Genomic DNA, 19,053 nt, shown 5'->3' with positions numbered 1-19,053 from the left:
TTAATAATCATAAATAATAATAATCAGGGAGATGTATGATGCTGGGCCTTGCTGGTCATTGTAATGATTGGATAAAATCACACTGATCTTCTGCCATATAACATCCAAATGATGCCTTTTATGATCTGCAGATCCTGACATTCATATTCCTCCAACTGACTTTATGACTCCACATTTCCAGCGAGATCTGAAAATGACTAAAGGGAAATAGCCGCAGGATAAACAACATGGCTCATTTGACTGTCATACCTGCCTCTCCCTAGCAGTGGGGGGGGGAGACATATAGTCAGGTATAAATGACAGCAGAATTATACTTGTGACACCACAGTTAATGAAGACTGATTAGTGCTTGGTGTAACTGTAGCCACGGGGGAATAATGTTGAACCATGATCAAACCAGTGTCTGTCTGATCAGTGCGAATGCCCTTGTGTTTAGTCAAAGACGACGGCAGGTAGCCTTGGAGAGTGACTGACATTGGTTTACCCGGCTTCAAACAGACGGTAAAGTCATACGTTACAGGATTAGTACAGTGAAGTTATTTCATCAACCTTATGAGGCTCTGTTCAGTTAAGTGTTTGGTTCCTTTGCAGTGTGTGCTCTCCAGATATGACAATGTTTTTTAGAGCTGATAGAGTAGCGAGAAGAGTCGACATGCTAGCAGCTCTTTGAGACCGCACTCAATCACAGCGGTGCTTTGAGCTAAAGACCAACATCAGGATGCCAACATTTTCATAATGGCAATGCAAACGTTGCAACATTTGTTCACCTTGTTAGTTTAGCCTTTTAGCTAACATGCTAACATGTTCGAATTAGTACTGCAGGTATTTGGTCATAAATCAAAAGTATTTTTCAAGTTCTAAATGAAACACAGGATGTCCCTATCCCTGGGGACATAAACTTGTGCACCATATTTCATAGCATTAGCTGTTTTATGGTGGGAATTACTAACATCATTAGGATTCATCCTCTGGGAACCATGGATGTCTATACCAAAGTGTGAGCCGATATCACAGATGTTGAGACGTTTCACTGGATAAGTACAGATGCATTCTTACCGACATAAGTTCTCAACGATTTCATTGTTCTTTTGAGATACTCTGAATGTTTTTGTAAGTTGCATTTAATTGAAAGTCAAGGAAAATGATTTAATCAACATGTCAACGGCTACAGTAGCAGTTAGACCCAACGTGAAATGATGATTATGGCAATGCACCGTGCAGTCATTAAGTATTTTGACAGTTACATCATTTCTGTATTTGCCTATTCCAGCAGAGTACACTTGACATCAAATGACTGTGAAGATAAATTGCTAACCTTCAGTATTAAGGGTGTTTGAGGTGAACAGCTCATGTGATGCATTGTTCCTCCAACTTTAGGATCATTCAGCAGAACAATTATTTCGTTTTTTTCTTAATGGCCAGTCAGTGGAATGTTCTTGTCTGGACGGATCAGATGTTTTATTGGCTGAAGACCACACTGAAGGTTGAAAGAATCTAAAACAAGCAAGACGTCATGTCTGCTCTTCTTTGGCTGCAGTTCAGGGAGGCAGAGTAGGGAAGATACTATGTTCCATAAAGGCTTTACTCTTTCCAACACTTTTTATCTGATGTGGATCTCAACAACCATAATGCATTCATTAATTATTAAAAATAACATCAAATCTTATGTAAGGGAGAACACAAGAGACAAACATAAAACAACACTGCCTTGAAGACGATATGTACTTATTGCTTTAACACATTCACCCATTTATTCAGCGGGACATGTAATCTTTTTGACCTTTCTACCTTCAAGGCACTCACTGGGACATTTTTGCTGAATCCATACTATGACCTTAATATTTGCTGCGCTGCACCTACACACAGGACAGGAAGTCAGTTTGAAGGTCACCATTTTGGCCAGCAGGACAGTCTATTCCCCAGAACAGAGAGGAGAGGAGCTGCAGTGGCAGCCTCTAATCCTCTTTAATTTGTTTTCAGATGGGGCTTTGGAACACCAGCCTGTTCCCTAAGCAGAGATCACATAAGAACGTGGGCTGGGACAGCTGTCTCCTCTTCTGCTGGTTTTTAATACAGGTCTGCTCACCACCCCACCCCACCCTGCAATGAATAATTCTGGTGCCGAGCTGAGTAGTTACTTTATGTGGATTTTAGTACAAAAAATGGGATGCAATTCCACATAGTACAAAAGCATGGTAGTGCCAACGCGGCTCCGTTGGAAAAAACAGAAAATGAAAGTGGGTGGGGGGGTGGAGATGTGTGTTATTTGTTTCTTCAGCAGTCTTGTGGCCTCCTCTTCCCTCACAAAACAAAGCTTCTAATTGGGTTTGGGCGTGTCTCTCTTCTCCTTTCTTTGACGGTAAAGGTTGAATTGTAAAAGGGGAATACAAGAATGCTTTTCTTACCTCACCCACAAGCCTTCATAGAGGTGAATTGTACCAATGAGCAGAGGACTGTGCTGTCTCCTTTGCAACACTTTTCATCCAGCAATGTTTTCAGACGAAGCCATGATTCTATTGAAGTGATGAAGCACATCTTGAGAGACAGAGGGGGTTTAAGAGCTGCTGAAACAAAGCATGCAGGCAGTAGGTTGGCGATGCAAGCGGGGGGCTGGCAGTCCTTTAATCCTCACTGCAGCGCTGATAAATCGGCATGCAAGTTTCATTTGTATCCCCCTTACCAGTTGGCTTGGCTCTTGAGTGATGAACTAACCCCCACCAACCTGTTTGAGGCCTTTTGATGTGATATGCAACCATGCATTATGCCCTCTGCACGGGGTCAGATTGGTGCTGAGGCACTGGGCTAACAGGTGGAAATTCTCAGAGTCCAGGTAGCTTTTCAGACAGACATTGGTTGAGAGGACAGAAGTCTATTCCTAAAGCTTTATTTATAATATGCAACTAGGTTCCCTTTCTTGTAATGGAACTACAATGGATGAAAAAGCCTCAGGATATAACTTGAGTTTAACACATCTGAGAAACACACTTTGATCGCTCTCTATTGCCTTGAATCTTCTGAAAACAACTATGTGATTATGCGCCACTCTTTGAAATCCAAGTGATGCATTTCTGGAAACATTGAACTGTATTTTGGTAGATATTTTTCATTGATCCCCACTGCAGTTGTTGTCACAGTCACCTTGAACATTACAAATTTGATATTTCTCTTTTGAGAAGAGCTTACAAAAATTTAGATTTCTTTTGTTTGTGTGTCAGTGCCTTTCCCTTCATTCATTGTTGCTTTCAATTAAAGAAAAGTGTTCTCCCTGCCTCTGGGCCGTATGAGGATTGTGTAAGCATAGATTTAAGATTGTTCTCTTCAGTTGTCTATTGCATCATGCACAACATAACGCCTCTGCCTTTAAATAAAGTTAGATCGATGACAGAATGTCTTGTGTCTGATTTGCACAGGGAAAGTACAAGAATACAACAGCAGGGAGGCAAACGCAATACACTCAATATCAATATCTTAATTGAGGTCACTGCCAATAGTTTTCCGTCCGTCCTTTTTCGCCCTCCTCCTTTTGGAACATCAAGGCAAACTGAATCTCCTCTTTTTGGCCTCAACACTAAAATGGTTTGAGTAAAGAAATGCTGCCTGTGGGAGATTGTGTTTCTGAAGTGGTTGAGTGAAGCTTCAAAGTGGTGAAAACAAGAGCAAACCAGTGCAAAGATGTTGTGAATAGTCACTGAAATAACATGAAATGGCCTCCTTGTAACCGCAGCAGTTCTGCTATGATAAATTGACTCTGCAGTTTATGTTCCCTGCATGCTGGATGCGTTCCTCAAATCTACCCGTTTGACATTCAGAATGGCCATTTCTCCACACTGCCCCCGTCTCCTCCCTCGTTTCCTGCCATTGCTCATGACCTGTGGTGATGCAGGGGTCTACAGATTGAATGCACAAACAGTGATTGATACCCGAGTGAGTCTGTCTCTGGGTTACCGGGACAACTTGCTTCCTTGGTAACGGCATCATGACTTCTTTGAGGCCTTTATTAATATGGCACGCGGGTCCTGTTTACCTTATTAAAAACAGATTGGAATATCTATTTCCAAGGCTCTGTGACATTTCATTTCTTTGAGTTCCAGATTTGTTTGTTGCATTTATTATTTAGTAATGGAAAAATACAAACAGCTAGGCAGCTTTTAAGAAAACCCTCAGATAGGTTTGTAAATTGTTTTGGTGCTGATGAATTTGAGATTTTGTTTATGTTTTTAATTGAACACCAACATTACTCTTCTTTTTTTATATCGCATATAAATTGTTATATTAATTTGAAAACCAGTACACAAGCACACAAAAGAAAGGTGTAGCATTGCTACAGTTTAATCGAGCCCGATGATTGCCTTTTAAACAGAATTAAAAACGTAATATTGAACACATAGTTATCTCTTATTTATCCATCTGTGTATCTGGCCATCTGTTATTGTGTGTGTGTGTGTGTGTGTGTGTGTGTGTGTGTGTGTGTGTGTGTGTGTGTGTGTGTGTGTGTGTGTGTGTGTGCGTGTGGGTGTGTGTGCCGCAAAGAATTAGACTTTGCCTCTCGCCCAATGTGTTTACTTCACGACAATCTTTGCAACAGAGGCTTCTATGGAAATAGGAATACAGAATAATGACTAGCATCATAAAATGAGGCAGGGTTTTGAAACATATTTTCTATTTCGACTGCAGGTGTCCACTTATTTTTTCAGGCAAAATAAACACTTCTAAGCAGAGCAGACACTTCGGCCACTTCACGCTTCAGTTCCTGTCCACGGCGGATTTACTTACTCAAGATATTCCTGATAGAACATCCTAAGTGTTTTTTTTTTCCGATACCAATTACCAGTTATGTTATGCTCAAGTGGATAATTTGTCATTTTACTGCAACTTTGTTAAAACTCCAGTGAAATTCATACATCCACCAACCTCCAACACAATGAATTGTGTTGATAATCCTCGACAGTCTTATGAAAAAGCAATTTCAGTAGCGCTACAAGACATAGAAAGACAACTGCATCGTCTGTAAAGAAACTCACATTGACCTCATTACCTCCTTTTCAGTATACACCCCGCTGACTGTTCCACACCTGTTTGCTCACTGTGCCATGTGCACCATCCATAGTCTCCTGTGTTAAAGGTTCATGGCATGCAGGTGTTGACCAGCGCTCTTTATGTTGGAAGGAACATCAGTTGCTGGGGTTCACTGACATCGGAGGAGGCAGACAATGCCTGGCACCACAATATTGCTTCATGACTAAATCATTTGCATTTCTGAAAGGTGTTACTCTAAGGCCATGAAGGTGCGCAGAATTAAAGGTGGGGGGGACCTATTAAAAACTTCTTATCGTGTCCAAACACATTTGTATGGTGGCGTCACCAAATATCTGTCTCAGACTTGTATATGCATGTGCAGCTCTCTCTGAGCACAAATTGGTTGATTTCTTCCTCAATTATTGAGATTGGCAGCCACAGAACAATGATGGCAAATCATTTCCAGCTGCAATAATGAAGCTAGAAGGCAGATCGATCTATATTTAGCTAGCAGGAATGGTGCAGGGCTGCAATATCCTCTCAAGAACTAAAAACTGATATGTCATAACTTTAGCTATATTCTAATAAAATGTACCATATATACAGTGTGTCATTATAATGAATCTCTTAAGTTAGGCAGAAGGAGATTGCTATTAAAATACAGAATCACTTCAGCACCATTTTATAGCATTATTGGCTTTATCTGATCCAGAAGCACACAGACATAAAGAAGACCCAGCTGTAAGGACCCTTTACATTTGTCTTTGTCTGCAGCTTATAAAATCTGGTTAATGTAATGTTTAAATAATGACATTTTTTTGCATACCAACATAGTTGTTTCTTGATTCTTCATTAGTCAGATGCTCAACATGTGGAAATCATACTTGTCACACATGTTGTTACATTGCAAGTGAAATGCTCACATATTGTCCCATCATCAAATATGACTTGTAATCCTAGCTCAGTTATACAATACAATAATCTGCAGAGCATCCTTACACTCACACTGGTGCAGATAGCTGCATTGCTCTTTTTTATAGTTATCTATTTCTTTCCCTCCAGTTTGTCATACACTCTGATAATGTGAATACATTCCTTACACTGATTATATCAGGATTTTACAAATCTCCAGAGGAAACACACAAGCTAGTGGTACAGTTGTCCCTGTATATGAGTTCACTGTTGGATCATCTACACCAGACACGGCCGTGTGTGTCATTTTTCTTGATGCTGTGGCCATGGAAGGTCTGCTACTCCACGTCCCCCGGGGGCCACCAGCATAGTCCACCCTTTTGTCTTCATAATGAAAGCCTTATGCGGCTGCTGTTCAACTTGTATCTTCCAAAAGTGTGTGTTTTAATGCATTGAGTTGGGGGGCAGGTCGTTAGCAGGATTCGTGGTCCTCATGGTCATGAAACATACTCAGCAAGTAAACAAATAGCTTAACAACAAGTAAGGATAAGAACCTATTCTAATTCTGCGGTACTACTTGATCGCAGAGCAACATTACAGTAATACAGAGAGAGAAAAGGAAGCGTGGGAGGCAGAGGGATCAGAGATGTATTGCTTTCTAGTTTGCCAGCTAACTGCGGCAATGACATAAAATACATCTGACTAACTCCATTTGGAAAGGCTGGCTGCATTGACTCCCTGGCTGCGACTCTTCTCACCAATGACATGATAATTCCACATGCCTAAGGCTCTTCACAGTGAGCACCCACTGATAAGGTTCCTTGTGATTGCTATCCACTATAGCTGCATGGTTTGTGGGAGGACGGTGGATTACAACGGACTGGCGCTGACACTCTTGAAGCTGAAGCATGTCATTAAACAGTAAATCACTCTGATTGAAAAACGCATCGGCTCCCAGCTTTCTGTTTACAAAAGAAGACCTTCTCCACAGGATTGTGTTCTTGATCAGAATAAATCAACAAGCTGTCATCCAGATTCTTCTTCCACCTAATGCTTCCTGAGCTCAGCTCCACTGAGCTTTACTTACAACTCGAACCTCCTTGGTTGGTTACTTGGTTTGTTTAAGGAAAACATTGTGGTTTCGAGTAAATAAGTCTGTTTTGTACGTAAAATAAGTAATTAATGTCAAATGTATCAATATAGACCAGCGGGGTCTCTGGTCCCCTAGGGGGTCCGCAGAGGTACTGCAGGGGAGTCGCAAATTTCTTGCTTGATTAGACAATTTTACTTTTCAACCAATTTTTTCCCCCACAAATTTAAATGTCTTTAAATAGTCATTAACATGAATCCAACAGAGAAATGGAGGCAGAAGACATCATCTTTCAGTCATCAATGCACACATTCAGTATTCATTGAATAGCTGAGTATTGAATGCACACTAACAGGGTAGCTATGTTTATACATGGCACTAAGCCCAGTTTAATATAAAACAAGAGGATGATGAAGTTGAAGATGATACAGTGAATATAATCTGTGATATCGGACTAGATTTGATGTGACTTTATTTTTGAACACCTTTAACCACGGTTGAATTCTTTGAGCAATGCAAATAAAAAACAGTAATTACAAATGATCTGGACTGTTGAACATTGTTCAAATTATGCAAATCATTTGCACAACAATTAAAGAGAAGCAGTTGTTCAAAATTAGAATCTAAGACATGAAATAGTGCTGAAGGTAAATGATAGGGATGCAAAATACATGTGTAAAAATTTAAAGTACAATAATAAGGTAGACAGCTTTACAGTAATTGCAAAATGTATTATCTGATGTATACAGGAATTTAATAATCCATATGCATAATGAGAAGTGACCAGGAATAGCAATAGATCAGATCATTTAGAGCAAGCTATTGTTTGAGTCTCTGCTTGTTACGTCCTGGTAGGAAATCATGTAAGTATAGTCAATCATCTCTTCTGGTGGTTTGGAACATCGTTTTTCGGTTACGACACAATGATAGTTGTAAGATGTGGGGATGCAGCAGCACCAGGTAGACGCGGCTCAGCAACAAAGACCCATTAGGCAACACAAGCTGTCAAACAATGCACTCGTGTTCCTGCTCCGAGCACTCTGCTTGTACAGTTCTGACTACCGAAGACGCCCCGAGGCATCATCTCAACCACGAAGCAAAACTAGTTAAAAACTGAAAGTAGTTCAGGACAAAAATAACAAAAAGATGGCCGACAGTTGGAAAACAAATAGCTTTTACTTCAAAATGAAGGTGTGGTTTATTCTGTTTTTTTGTTTTTTGTGACAGTTTGTACACATTTTGTCATGAAGAAAGGTCAATGAAGGTAGGTGGTATTTCCACCTTTTACAATTGTCATTTATGAGGAAATGCATTAAAAACATTCACTATTGATTAAATGCTCCACAACAATCAAGGTCCTGCCGCTTTCTAATTCACGAGAACCCCCTGCGACGCTCAAAAACCTGCGATTAGTGTTTGTAACACACTAAACTATTTAACCGAACCGTAAATCAAGAATATCAGAAGTGACTTTCTTGCTCCCATTATCCTTAACTTTTATTTATGTTCTAAGAAATATAAGGATGAGGCAGTAAAAAGTATTTCTATTATATCCGTCTGCCTCTTCAAGAGATTTAATAGCTACTAAGTTCCTCACTTAGAGAATATTTCTTATTCCGAATAATGTGAATAAACTATATAATGGGAACATTTACATAATCTATACACCTGTTTGCCTTAGGCTCTACAATTTTTAACATTTATCAGAGGGGACCGACGGAGCAGCGACTGAATGCAAAAGATTACAAATGGAGAGGTTATCGCTGCCAGAACATGTAAAGCATTAAAAAGTCCACCATGGTATTTCCAAAGAGCCTGCCGTCCCATTAATAGCACATCACTCGCTCACTTGCCTTAAGCTCCTGCTTTTAAATCAGTCACCTGGCTTCAGCTGTGCAGTTATTATCTGAGTGTATTGATCACCATGTGTCCACATTGCTGGACTGTCATACAGCAGTGGACGCATGTCTTTACCAGACGTGTTTAATTACAGATGTAGACATATTGGAGACATGAACATTATTCAACATTCATCCTACTGTATGTCCTTTTCTATCTTTTTTATTTTCTTTCAAAAAACATATTTTTTTCACACATACTTTCCTTTCTGGAAGGAAAATCCTTAAATTTGTTTTAGACAAGATCAGCTGTTTGTTTACTCTGCTTGGAGGCACCGATGAGAAAGAGAAGCCGAGGAACTCAGCCATCTATTTTTCTCATACATTTAGTTTCACTGACATCTAAGCAAAGGTAGGCCGGAGCCATAAATCACAGAGCACAATAACGGGTACATTTTGGACCGGTCCATCATTGGTGGTGTTTTGTTTTCTCATTGCATCTTGGCAAATTGCTGTTATTAATGGGAGAAAGCATAGTTTGCAGCCCTCATTAGATGTTGTTCCAACAGCGCCTCTGATGGATTAAGACAAGCCGGAGGCCTCGTCTGCCTCCACAACCGGCTAATATGAGCCAATTAAATGCCGTGCACTCTCTGGCCACTCCACACTGGCTCATGTGCTCGTACGATGATGTATAAGCATTCTGCTTCACGGTTTAAATGTGTTTTAGTTTTAAAAGCTGATTTGTTTCAGCCATTTTAGGCAGAACTGCATGCTTACCTTCCGAGTCCATGATAATAAAATATGTCGGATTAAAGCAGTTGGTTTCTCTGAGGAACATTTTCCCAGCGTCAAGGAAGTTTAAACTCTTTATCCACATTGTTTCAGCCTCTTCCCCGCAGTAATTGGAGCTATTTGTGACACAAGCTGTTGGTGGGATAGACAGAGTGTCTGATTCATGCAGAAGAAGCTTGCTGGTTGGTAGCTGTGAGCACTGTATACATATACCTGAGACATTCTTCCAATGCACGGCTCATAACACAGGAAGGATCAATATTGTGCAGCGCGAGCTTGACAAACAGAATGCTGATGTATTAAAGCTCAGCTGAACTGAAGGTGTTCACGGCGCCAGACAGAAGTTATTAGAGTTTGCTGGATATATCCAGCATGACACTTAAGTCATATTTCCTAAAAGAAAGCTCAAAAACGACACAAGCGCATTATTGTTCATTTGAACACTTCTTTAATTAATAGATTTTCTTTTTATCGAAGGAGAATTATTTTCCCAATGACATGATGGTGATGAAAGATGTCTTGGTTGGTTGTTTTGTTTTTAGTGGAGTTTAAAAGCAACAATATTGTCCTTTTCTCTTGTGATCAACATTTAAATATGTCATAAGGTGGTAGATTGTGATGAACAATACAATAATGGTGTTTTGCATGGTTTATATTTAGTTAAAGTAGCATCTCTGTTGGTTGAAGGAACTAATAACCTGCACAGATTAAAAGTAGATTATTCAGGATTTTGTGCTGAGTGGAGATTTGAGCTGAAAGGACTCTGCAGCTGTCTAAATACAAATGATAATAATACAAATGTATTAATATCGCACTTTTTAAAGCACACAGTTAAACAGTTCTTCACATGTAGGATAGAATACACACATACAAATACAGGCATACACACAAGTATATGAACAATGAACCGAGAGGATTTATGAAAAGACTAAACTATATAAATTAGTTTTCAGCAGCCACTTCCAACAATTCACTGATTCAGCAGATCTCACGGGACGAGGATGTCGGCGCTACAATCAAAAAAGCCCGACCGCCTCTGGATTCATCACAAGAACGTGGAACAGATAAAAGACCTTAAATCAGATGATCGGAGCCGCCTACAGCTGCGAACAACTCTGCTATGCAGGGTCATGTGAGGCCTTGTATGCGATTACTAATATTGTGAAATAGATTCTGTGTTTTACTGGAACCCAATGCAGGGAGGCGAGACATTGGAAGCGATGTGGGCCTGATATGAACACATTCAAATGATCACAAGTGTTGAATTATCTCCCGATTGATGTCGACTCACACAAACACTTGCACGGTGTTGATTTTTACGCTCACGGTTGAACTAACACGAGCCTTTGCTGTGCGACTGTGGCCCACATTAGCCCGTGTTTCTTTTTAACAAGGGCATTAAGCGTAATCAGAGGTATTGCTTCGTTGGAACGCTTTCAACAGAGAATTGGCAAATAAAATGTGTCTAATTTATGATGTCATTTGGATGGCATTCGATTGATACTGAATTGCGTGGGAATTATGCCCTCATGTCTCGGTATGTGCAGCCTGCAACTGCTCCAATTTCTCGTAGGGATTATTTGAAATGTGAACTTCCCTGGCACGAGTGCATAACCCGTGTAATTTGCTCTTTTAAAAATTCCTCATCCCTCCCCACATGCTCCGAAGCATTTTGCTGTCTTTGGCTATGCTGTATATTTCCCTCTGTGCCACATAGTCAATGAATTGTTCACAATTAATCCCTGAAACCACACAAGAAGACCACCAAGCAATGACTTATATTATGCGTCATGCTCTGTCACAAGTGTGCGGATCTACACTCTATGCATGTACTGGAGAGGAATATGTTACAACCTATAACTGAATATGTCCGTCGCTAAAGGAAAGGCCCATGTTTGCTCCCTGGTGAGTAGAGTAACACTGCCTTCCACAGAGGCGGTTGTTTCTTCTTCTTCTTCTTCTTCTTCTTCTTCTTCTTCTTCTTCTTCTTCTTCTTCTTCTTCTTCTTCTCCTTGTAAATGCATTTCCACCACCTCTCAGGAAAACTCACACGGAGACATTAACAAGGCCGGGCTGCTCCTCTTGTGGGTTCGTAGTAAGTGGTTAGGATTTTCTCTAAGAGCATCAGCTCCGTGTTAATGACATGCAGTCTTCAGAAAAGGTTTATTCGTTCAATTTGACGAGAGAGAGAGAGAGAGAGAGAGAGAGAGAGAGAAGATCTCTTCAGCCCGCTGATTAAATTAAGATTCTTTAATAAGCATATCTAGGTGCGCTGACACAAGAGACATTCTGATCCGTGTCGACCGACGCAGATACCCAAAGCTATCCGTTGTAAAAGCAAGTGGCACTGAGTTTCTGCAGAGTGATGCATTATTCACTCAGCTACGTAGCAGTGTGGTCGGGATTATTCACCTCTCAAATCCACCGCTGTATTGTGTATTTTCTATGAGAACTTTTTCATTTGCCGTACTCTCAGTTTGCTCTGCATACTTTTGAGTTATTCAGTAAAGGCTTGTTCTCTTTGACACGTCCCTACATTTTATATAAACCGAGGTAATTCTGGAAATCCATACTGCAGCATTTTAAGATCCATCATCCGAGCATAGTGAGCTGTTAACTAGACGTATGGATTATCATGTCTTCTGTGGTCTTTCACCAGCTCAGCATGTAACATGTTGAGGCGGTTATTGATAACATGACTGTATTTCTATTTGATAGTATTGTACTTTTTTTTGTTAATGCTAATTTCAAGTGAAATAAATCAATTAAGAGCTTCCATTATTCACTTTGTTGGCTCTTTTTAAATGCCTAAAATAGATAAACAACACTAAATATTAACACGTTTTAAAAATTGCAAACTGAAAGTATATGCAACGTGTAGATCTTTAATTAAAGGGCTAACAGAATGAATTAAATGAAGTATTTTTGCTTGATATAAAACAATTTCCTACGCTTGGAAAGGACCAGTGTGCCATATATTAATTAATTCACCACAAATGCATCAGATTCCTTTTTTTAAAAGAAGCTTTGTGACACTTTAAACACATGATATTTAGTTTCCGCCTGGGTCATGACCCTAACCCTCCCTGCTTTGGTCACAGAATACAAGCGTGTGTGCCGACACCTCATGTCATCAATGACAAAGCTAAATATGTTGATTATATTTGAAAGACAACTTTGGTGGAATAAACAATAGCAGACTCAGCAGTGGAGCTGACGAGACACTTTGAGTGTCAGTGCTCTGGATTTAGGAAATATGTGCAAAGGGTTCCCGAGCTAAACAAACTCTGATTCGACAACAGTGTTGCACGCTGTGAGTGCATTTCCTCAGAACTCTTGTTCTAATTCTTGACTGTTAAAGTCTTAAATGTGACCTTTCCATTATCCATCAACCATCCGCTGGGTTGTGTATGTTCTTTTTCTGAAGTAAAATTACATTTTATTATAAAACGTTTATAAAAAACGTTAGATATTTAACATTTGCCAGGATTCAGGTCTCTATAAAAGTGTTGCAAACCGATACTACGCCTCTCTTTATCTCCAGTCTACCTATTTCTTTCCTTGCATAGATCACCTGTAGAGTTGCTCTCGTAGTGGTTTAAGTTCTTTCCGCAACAATTATTGGTCCAATTTCACTCTGTTTTTATATTTGCACTGTGATATCCATCTGCTTTACAAGATCTAATCCTCTCATTGAAGTCTGAATGTGTTTAAACGGATATTATGTCGGGTGGGGGGTCGCTTTTTGTCAGCGCAAGTCGGCCCACGCGCCGCTGGCTCACTCTGATAGCCAGAGGTAGCGTACAAAGAGAACTAGATATATATGTGAGATATAATAAATGCCTATGATGTGCTTGTGTGTATGTGTTATTCTGATACTATACCTGCAGGTCAGGGCGAAGCGTCGTGTGCATGCTTGTGCAAAGGGCTGATGATAAAGCAGGTCAAGACTCAACACTCTGTAGTTCAGCATTGAAGACTTTGCTCTTACATCTGACAGTTTCTTCTTTGTTTGTGTTGTGTTTACTGGCCAATGTGTGTGTGTGTGTGTGTGTGTGTGTGAATAGTTATTGTGTGCTGCTGTTGTCTGCCATAACAAAAGCCTCAGTTATTTTTTTGATGAAAAATTCAAATATTTGACAATAGGGAAGCTCAAGGCGGTGCACTGAATGGCAGTAATTAGACAGTTGATTCTCTGCTTTCTAAGTATAAGAGAAATATGTTATTGTATATCAATTATGACTGAGCTGCCCTTGTCAAAATCAATGTCAGCATTAGCCTTTAAAATACATTTTCATCAGAAAAAGACTTTTATTTTGTTGTTTCTGACATTGTTCATTATTTTTGTTGTATTTAATGACAATGAATGACAACTTCAGTTTGTGATACTCAAGCATGTTTATTCAAGGCCAAACAACGTCACATGAACAACTGTTAAAACATGCAGGATTAGTTCCATGGGAATAATTCAATGTTTTTTTTTAAACACAATCATGCAGATTTCACACATTTTTCTGTTTTCAAAGAAGACAACATTTGAATTTGACAAAAACGGAATAGATAATTCTGATTATTCATAAGAAAGTCGCTGCTACCCCTTTAAGTAACCGCAACTGAAGTGCTATTTACCAAGATACTTAACCCCCCGTGTGGGAGAGTGCTTGTTGTGTAATTGCATAAAAATTAATCATGGCATTATTCCAAAAGAGAGTGCGGACTCAGTCGGTCTTATGCTTTTTAAAATGATTAACATACTGTTAATTCATGACTGCTGTGTTGCTGTTGCCCAACATTTGCCTCAGCCAGAAAAATAAATAAAGTATTTTGTTCAGGCAAATTGTTTTTATGGTTTATGACTGTGATAAAACTCTTCTCCTCTTTCCCCCCCCCCAGGATATTTGACAGTTACCATAGAGCCCCTGCCTCCTGTTGTCGTGGGAGAAACTGTTACCCTCAAGTGTAACTTCAAAACTGACGGAAGGCTTCGAGAGATTGTTTGGTACAGGGTGAGTAAACATGTCTACCTTTTCAAAGCCATTAAGCACTGTGTTCTCTCTCCCGAGCATCCTTTTTTCTTTCGTTTTTAGCTATTCGGCAATCCGAGGAGGTCAGTGCCAGTCGTCGTATCGCAGGTTTATGTCTGCGTCAGGAGAACAACCGCACGCTGTCAAACTGCAATTGTTAGGAAACAAGCTATTATTTGGAGCAGCTGTACGGGAGGCATCACTGCCGGTTGTTTGGGAATTTGATTTCTCAATCTGCTGGTCATCAACATCGTGTCTTAATAGTTCACAGCTGGCGACTCAACAGTTATTAAAATCCCAGTTGGTGTACTACACCGCCTAAATGCTGCCAATAATTAGTTTGCTGTTGGAGGAGAAAGAACCTTTGTATGTCCAAGATAGTTCATTTGCTCCACACAACTCAAAGTTATGTATTAAAGTCAAGATATTACAGATCACAGACGACACGTTTGTTTCAGGCACTGAGAAGCTCTTGAATTGAAGAGCAGCTGCAGTCGCACCGTCGTCCGACCGCTTGTTTTTGCTAAAAACTCTCCAATAATTATTGAGTGCTTTACAAATTTGCTTTGTAAAAGTGGCTTTAAGTATTTTGCTTAGTGCTTATTGGATTTGTTTATTCTCCCAACAAACTGTAGAGCCTGACATGTTATCAACCAGACCTCGGTGTTCACATAAAACGCATCAGTCAGTTGTTTTCTTTCTTGTCTCATTTCACATCTTCTTGCTCTGTTTTGTGTCCATGGTGCTTGTGATATAATCAAAAGACTGATTCCAAGACAAACAAAGCGATGGCACGCGGACAGATGCGTTGCAAAGGAGGTGGCTTTGCCAAGGAGAATATGTGCGCACTACAGTGTGCAGTCTGGATTTACTGAACAATACATGTGGCTTAAAAGCTCTGCACTAACTTTACACATGAAGTACAGAGGAGCATTATTCAGCCTGTGAAAACAGTTGTTTGCGTGTGTATGTTTGCTCTGGAGGAAGCTTCCCAAAGCCTGAAAACAAAAAAAACAGTATGCAGAATGTGCTATTTAGTTGCATTATGGGAAATGTGGTTTTTGACCCATATTGGAGTCACAACATGTTAGTCTTGTGTGCATCTTGTCGTCAGCATCCTGATGAAGAGCAGACGTGCTCGAAACGTCTCCTAGTAGCAATAAGTAAGTGACCGTCGGAGCTGTGCAGTGTGCAAGCTATTCATTTGTATTTCATCATCTGCTCACCTTCAGCTCACTACCTGCCCAATCTAGTTTTGGATATGAGTGTACAATTGTGTGTATCTGCTGCATGCCCGCCATTGGGAAGTGCATTGAATACCAAATGACTAATTGAGCCACAGCGGTGATGGAGGGGATTTGAAAAAGATCCTGCCAAATGACAGACTCAGTGCTACGAGTCTCCATTATGTGCTGCATGGTATTCTGCGACATTATCAACTGATTACATCAGTTCGCTAGAAAACAAGACGCACGGTGAACATGATGTACAGCTTTAACACCCTCATCATCTCGGGTCACCAACAAAATGACCCCCAGTATGTAACCCTTACTGGTGTGATTCAAACACTTGGATATACTCGTGAATGTGCAGCACGTCCACCTTGGTTTCACCCTCCGCCCTGTCCTGGAACAGCGTTCAATAATGAGCGAGCGGCGCTTTATTTCTCCGGCAGGAACTCCGTTTTTGAGAGTAGCTTCCTCTTTCTCACTCTTATGATTGTGAGCAGTGGACTCATCTTAGCAAATGCTGACCTTTTCCAAAGGTAGCACAAAGAGAGATTTATGGCACTTTACACGATCACCTCAGTATCATAGATCACGTTCATCGCTGCGACGATTCATTTAATCAGGCAGGGATACGAAAGCGTTGTTTTGCTTTAGTTCTGTCAGATTTCCGCGGTGTCTATTGATAGCTGCAGTTTTAATAACCGCTGTGAGAATAGAGCTGCACGTATTAAGTGTTCTCACGAGGAAAAGCAAAGAGGTCGTAACAGAACCTGACCCCATCTCTCCGGCGGACACCGCTCGGCACAACCGTTGATAAATTATGAATCAATTACCCACACTTGGCTGCCAAAGTTTCTTTAATATCTGCCTTTTATTTGACTAAATAATGTTGACTTCTCGTTTTAACTCCTGTTCAAATGGACCCGGAGTTGATACTCACCTGGGGAATCCTCGTATCTAATCGAAGCTCGGCCAATCAGACGGGGGCGGCTGCATGAGCTGAATATTTCAGCAAGCGCTCATTTGTGCTGCTAAATCCTGACATATTCTGTTTGAAGATTTTTTTGGTTTTATGCCTAACACATCCAGACTGCAGTCAGAATTAGCACGTCTTAGGATATAAAATAAACCTGATTATTAACTCAAACTGTCCACAACATTAGATCCAAAAACCAGAAAGATCAAAGTTACACTTTGGTTTCTCTTAAAGCCTTTTATGAATAAGTTCTTTTGGGAACCATAAACATGTTACCTGCACAGAGTGGACCGTATGTTGGTGTGACATTAAGATGTTTTACTTGACCTTTCCATATCATTTGAAATACATTGAAATAGTAATCCTTCCCTACAAGCTGAGCCTGCACATTTGATACAGGTGACCACATGCACAAATGACAGTAACGTTTGTTATTATACCAAATACGGAGATATGTTATGTTTTTATAGCTTGTATGGACTGAGCATTGCATTACATGTATTTAGCCTTATTGTACGATTAGTGCGTTTTAACCATGAAAATGCGACACACAAATTGCTACATTAGCAATGTTAACAATGTTCCAGAAACATGTCGTGCTCTTCATGTTGCAGAATAATCTACCCGGGTTATTGTGAGCGTGAGCTACCCATAAAATACTGGAATTGAACTTGTTATGGTCTTAGCTGAGGTCTTGTCTCATCTTGCATCAACACATGGAAATGATTTGTTTGCAAAAAAAGTCATTCACAGACAATGAAATGTGCAGTATGTTATCCCCGTATCAGTCAGCCCAGAGAGCTGTTTAAACACGACTGTCAACACCGATCTCAGATATAGATAGAGCATATGCAAATCCATTGTGTTTAACCATGTTTTGATGAGATGCGTCATTAAACCCACGCAGTGGAATACCGGGAAAAAAGTAATTGAATATAAATGAAAGCCTCTCAAGTGTGTATGGTTTTGCACGACAAGCCATACGAATGTTCTAAGTGAGTTGTGAACACTGACAGGCCATGGATTAAGCATTATGGATACGTAATGCCATCAAGCTGTCTGTTATGCTTTAATAGCATACCAAGTAGTCATGATGGATCCTTTGATAGGGCAGTGCTAAAGTGCTGCCTGTGTGTGGAGAAGAATGTCCGCACGGCGAAGCTCAGGGACTCCGCACACCAAGCTCATCGCATGCTGTTCCAGTTTTAATCGATGTCATCTTAATGAATATACACATGTGGGACTTCTACCGGGGGGCGCACAGGTACACCACGCTGGCTGCGGAGGTGCATGGGGTGTCTGTTAGTTTGCCTGTTGAGTGCAGCTCTGTACTAAGTTTAATTTTAATCACTGGATCAGCTGTCTCCGTTCTCCCTGTTCTCCCTGTTCTCCCTCTTCCCTCGCTCTGCCCATTACAAGGACTCCTGCGTTCTCCCCGACAATAACTCTTCTGGAATCCTCTCTCACCGAGTGTCTTCCCTAAGACACTTTCCTAATTTACCCGTCTGCGAGCCGAGCTGCTTTTTTTCCGATGCTCATCTCATCATTCAGCTGCGTCCACCTCTGTCCATTTCATTATTAGGATTCAAACTCACCTGTATTTATAATCCTGCTCTCTGCTGAATTAAACACCACTCTCCCCTCTCCATGTTGAGTAAAGGTAGCTTTACGAGATAACATGCGATATCAACGACTAAAGAGACAAATATTAATCATCTCCCAGAGACATTTTGTGTTTTTCATGTTAACAAATTGCAAAAAATAATAATCTGTGTGGGTGATTTTGAGCATGAGCAAGCCAGAAAATAGTGGAATTCTGTGTCCACATTTATCACATATTATTTTGTTAGATGTGGTCTCTCATGTTTTTCTAAAGAAATAAATGGCGTTAAGACTGAAGGATAGAGAAGAGCGCTTTTCATTGTCACATTTCTCTGTTGAATTGCCAGACGAGAAAAAAACATATCTCATTCCTCAATTTACAAGTGTGTTGCTTTTATTGTTGGATCGCTGCCACACAAAAGTTCCAGTTACGTCAGCGTCATGAGCCGCGATAAAACACACATATTGTCAGTGTGGAATCAGCAGCTTGGTCATAAATGTTTTAAGTTGCAACACGACGAACAAACACTTTGGTTTCAAGTATAATTAGCTTTTGAACTCCTAAAAATCC

The 19,053-nt window shown here is 40.3% G+C and overlaps 1 protein-coding gene across 3 annotated transcripts in view; it reads left to right on the top strand.

The window, feature by feature from the left end:
- The window catches only part of igsf21a (immunoglobin superfamily, member 21a), a 151,101-nt gene that overhangs the window by 32,178 nt on the left and 99,870 nt on the right, over positions 1 to 19,053 (top strand). For all 3 annotated transcript variants that reach the window (XM_029432341.1, XM_029432340.1, XM_029432338.1), the window contains exon 2: positions 14,545 to 14,657. In XM_029432341.1, coding sequence (XP_029288201.1) covers positions 14,545 to 14,657 — 113 coding nt within the window. The remainder of the gene's footprint in view (positions 1 to 14,544; positions 14,658 to 19,053) is intronic.

This window comes from Cottoperca gobio, chromosome 5 (assembly GCF_900634415.1).
Source record: "Cottoperca gobio chromosome 5, fCotGob3.1, whole genome shotgun sequence".
NCBI lineage: Eukaryota > Metazoa > Chordata > Actinopteri > Perciformes > Bovichtidae > Cottoperca > Cottoperca gobio.
The sequence above is the reverse complement of the archived record's forward strand: the minus strand, read 5'-3'. Positions and strand labels throughout refer to the sequence as shown.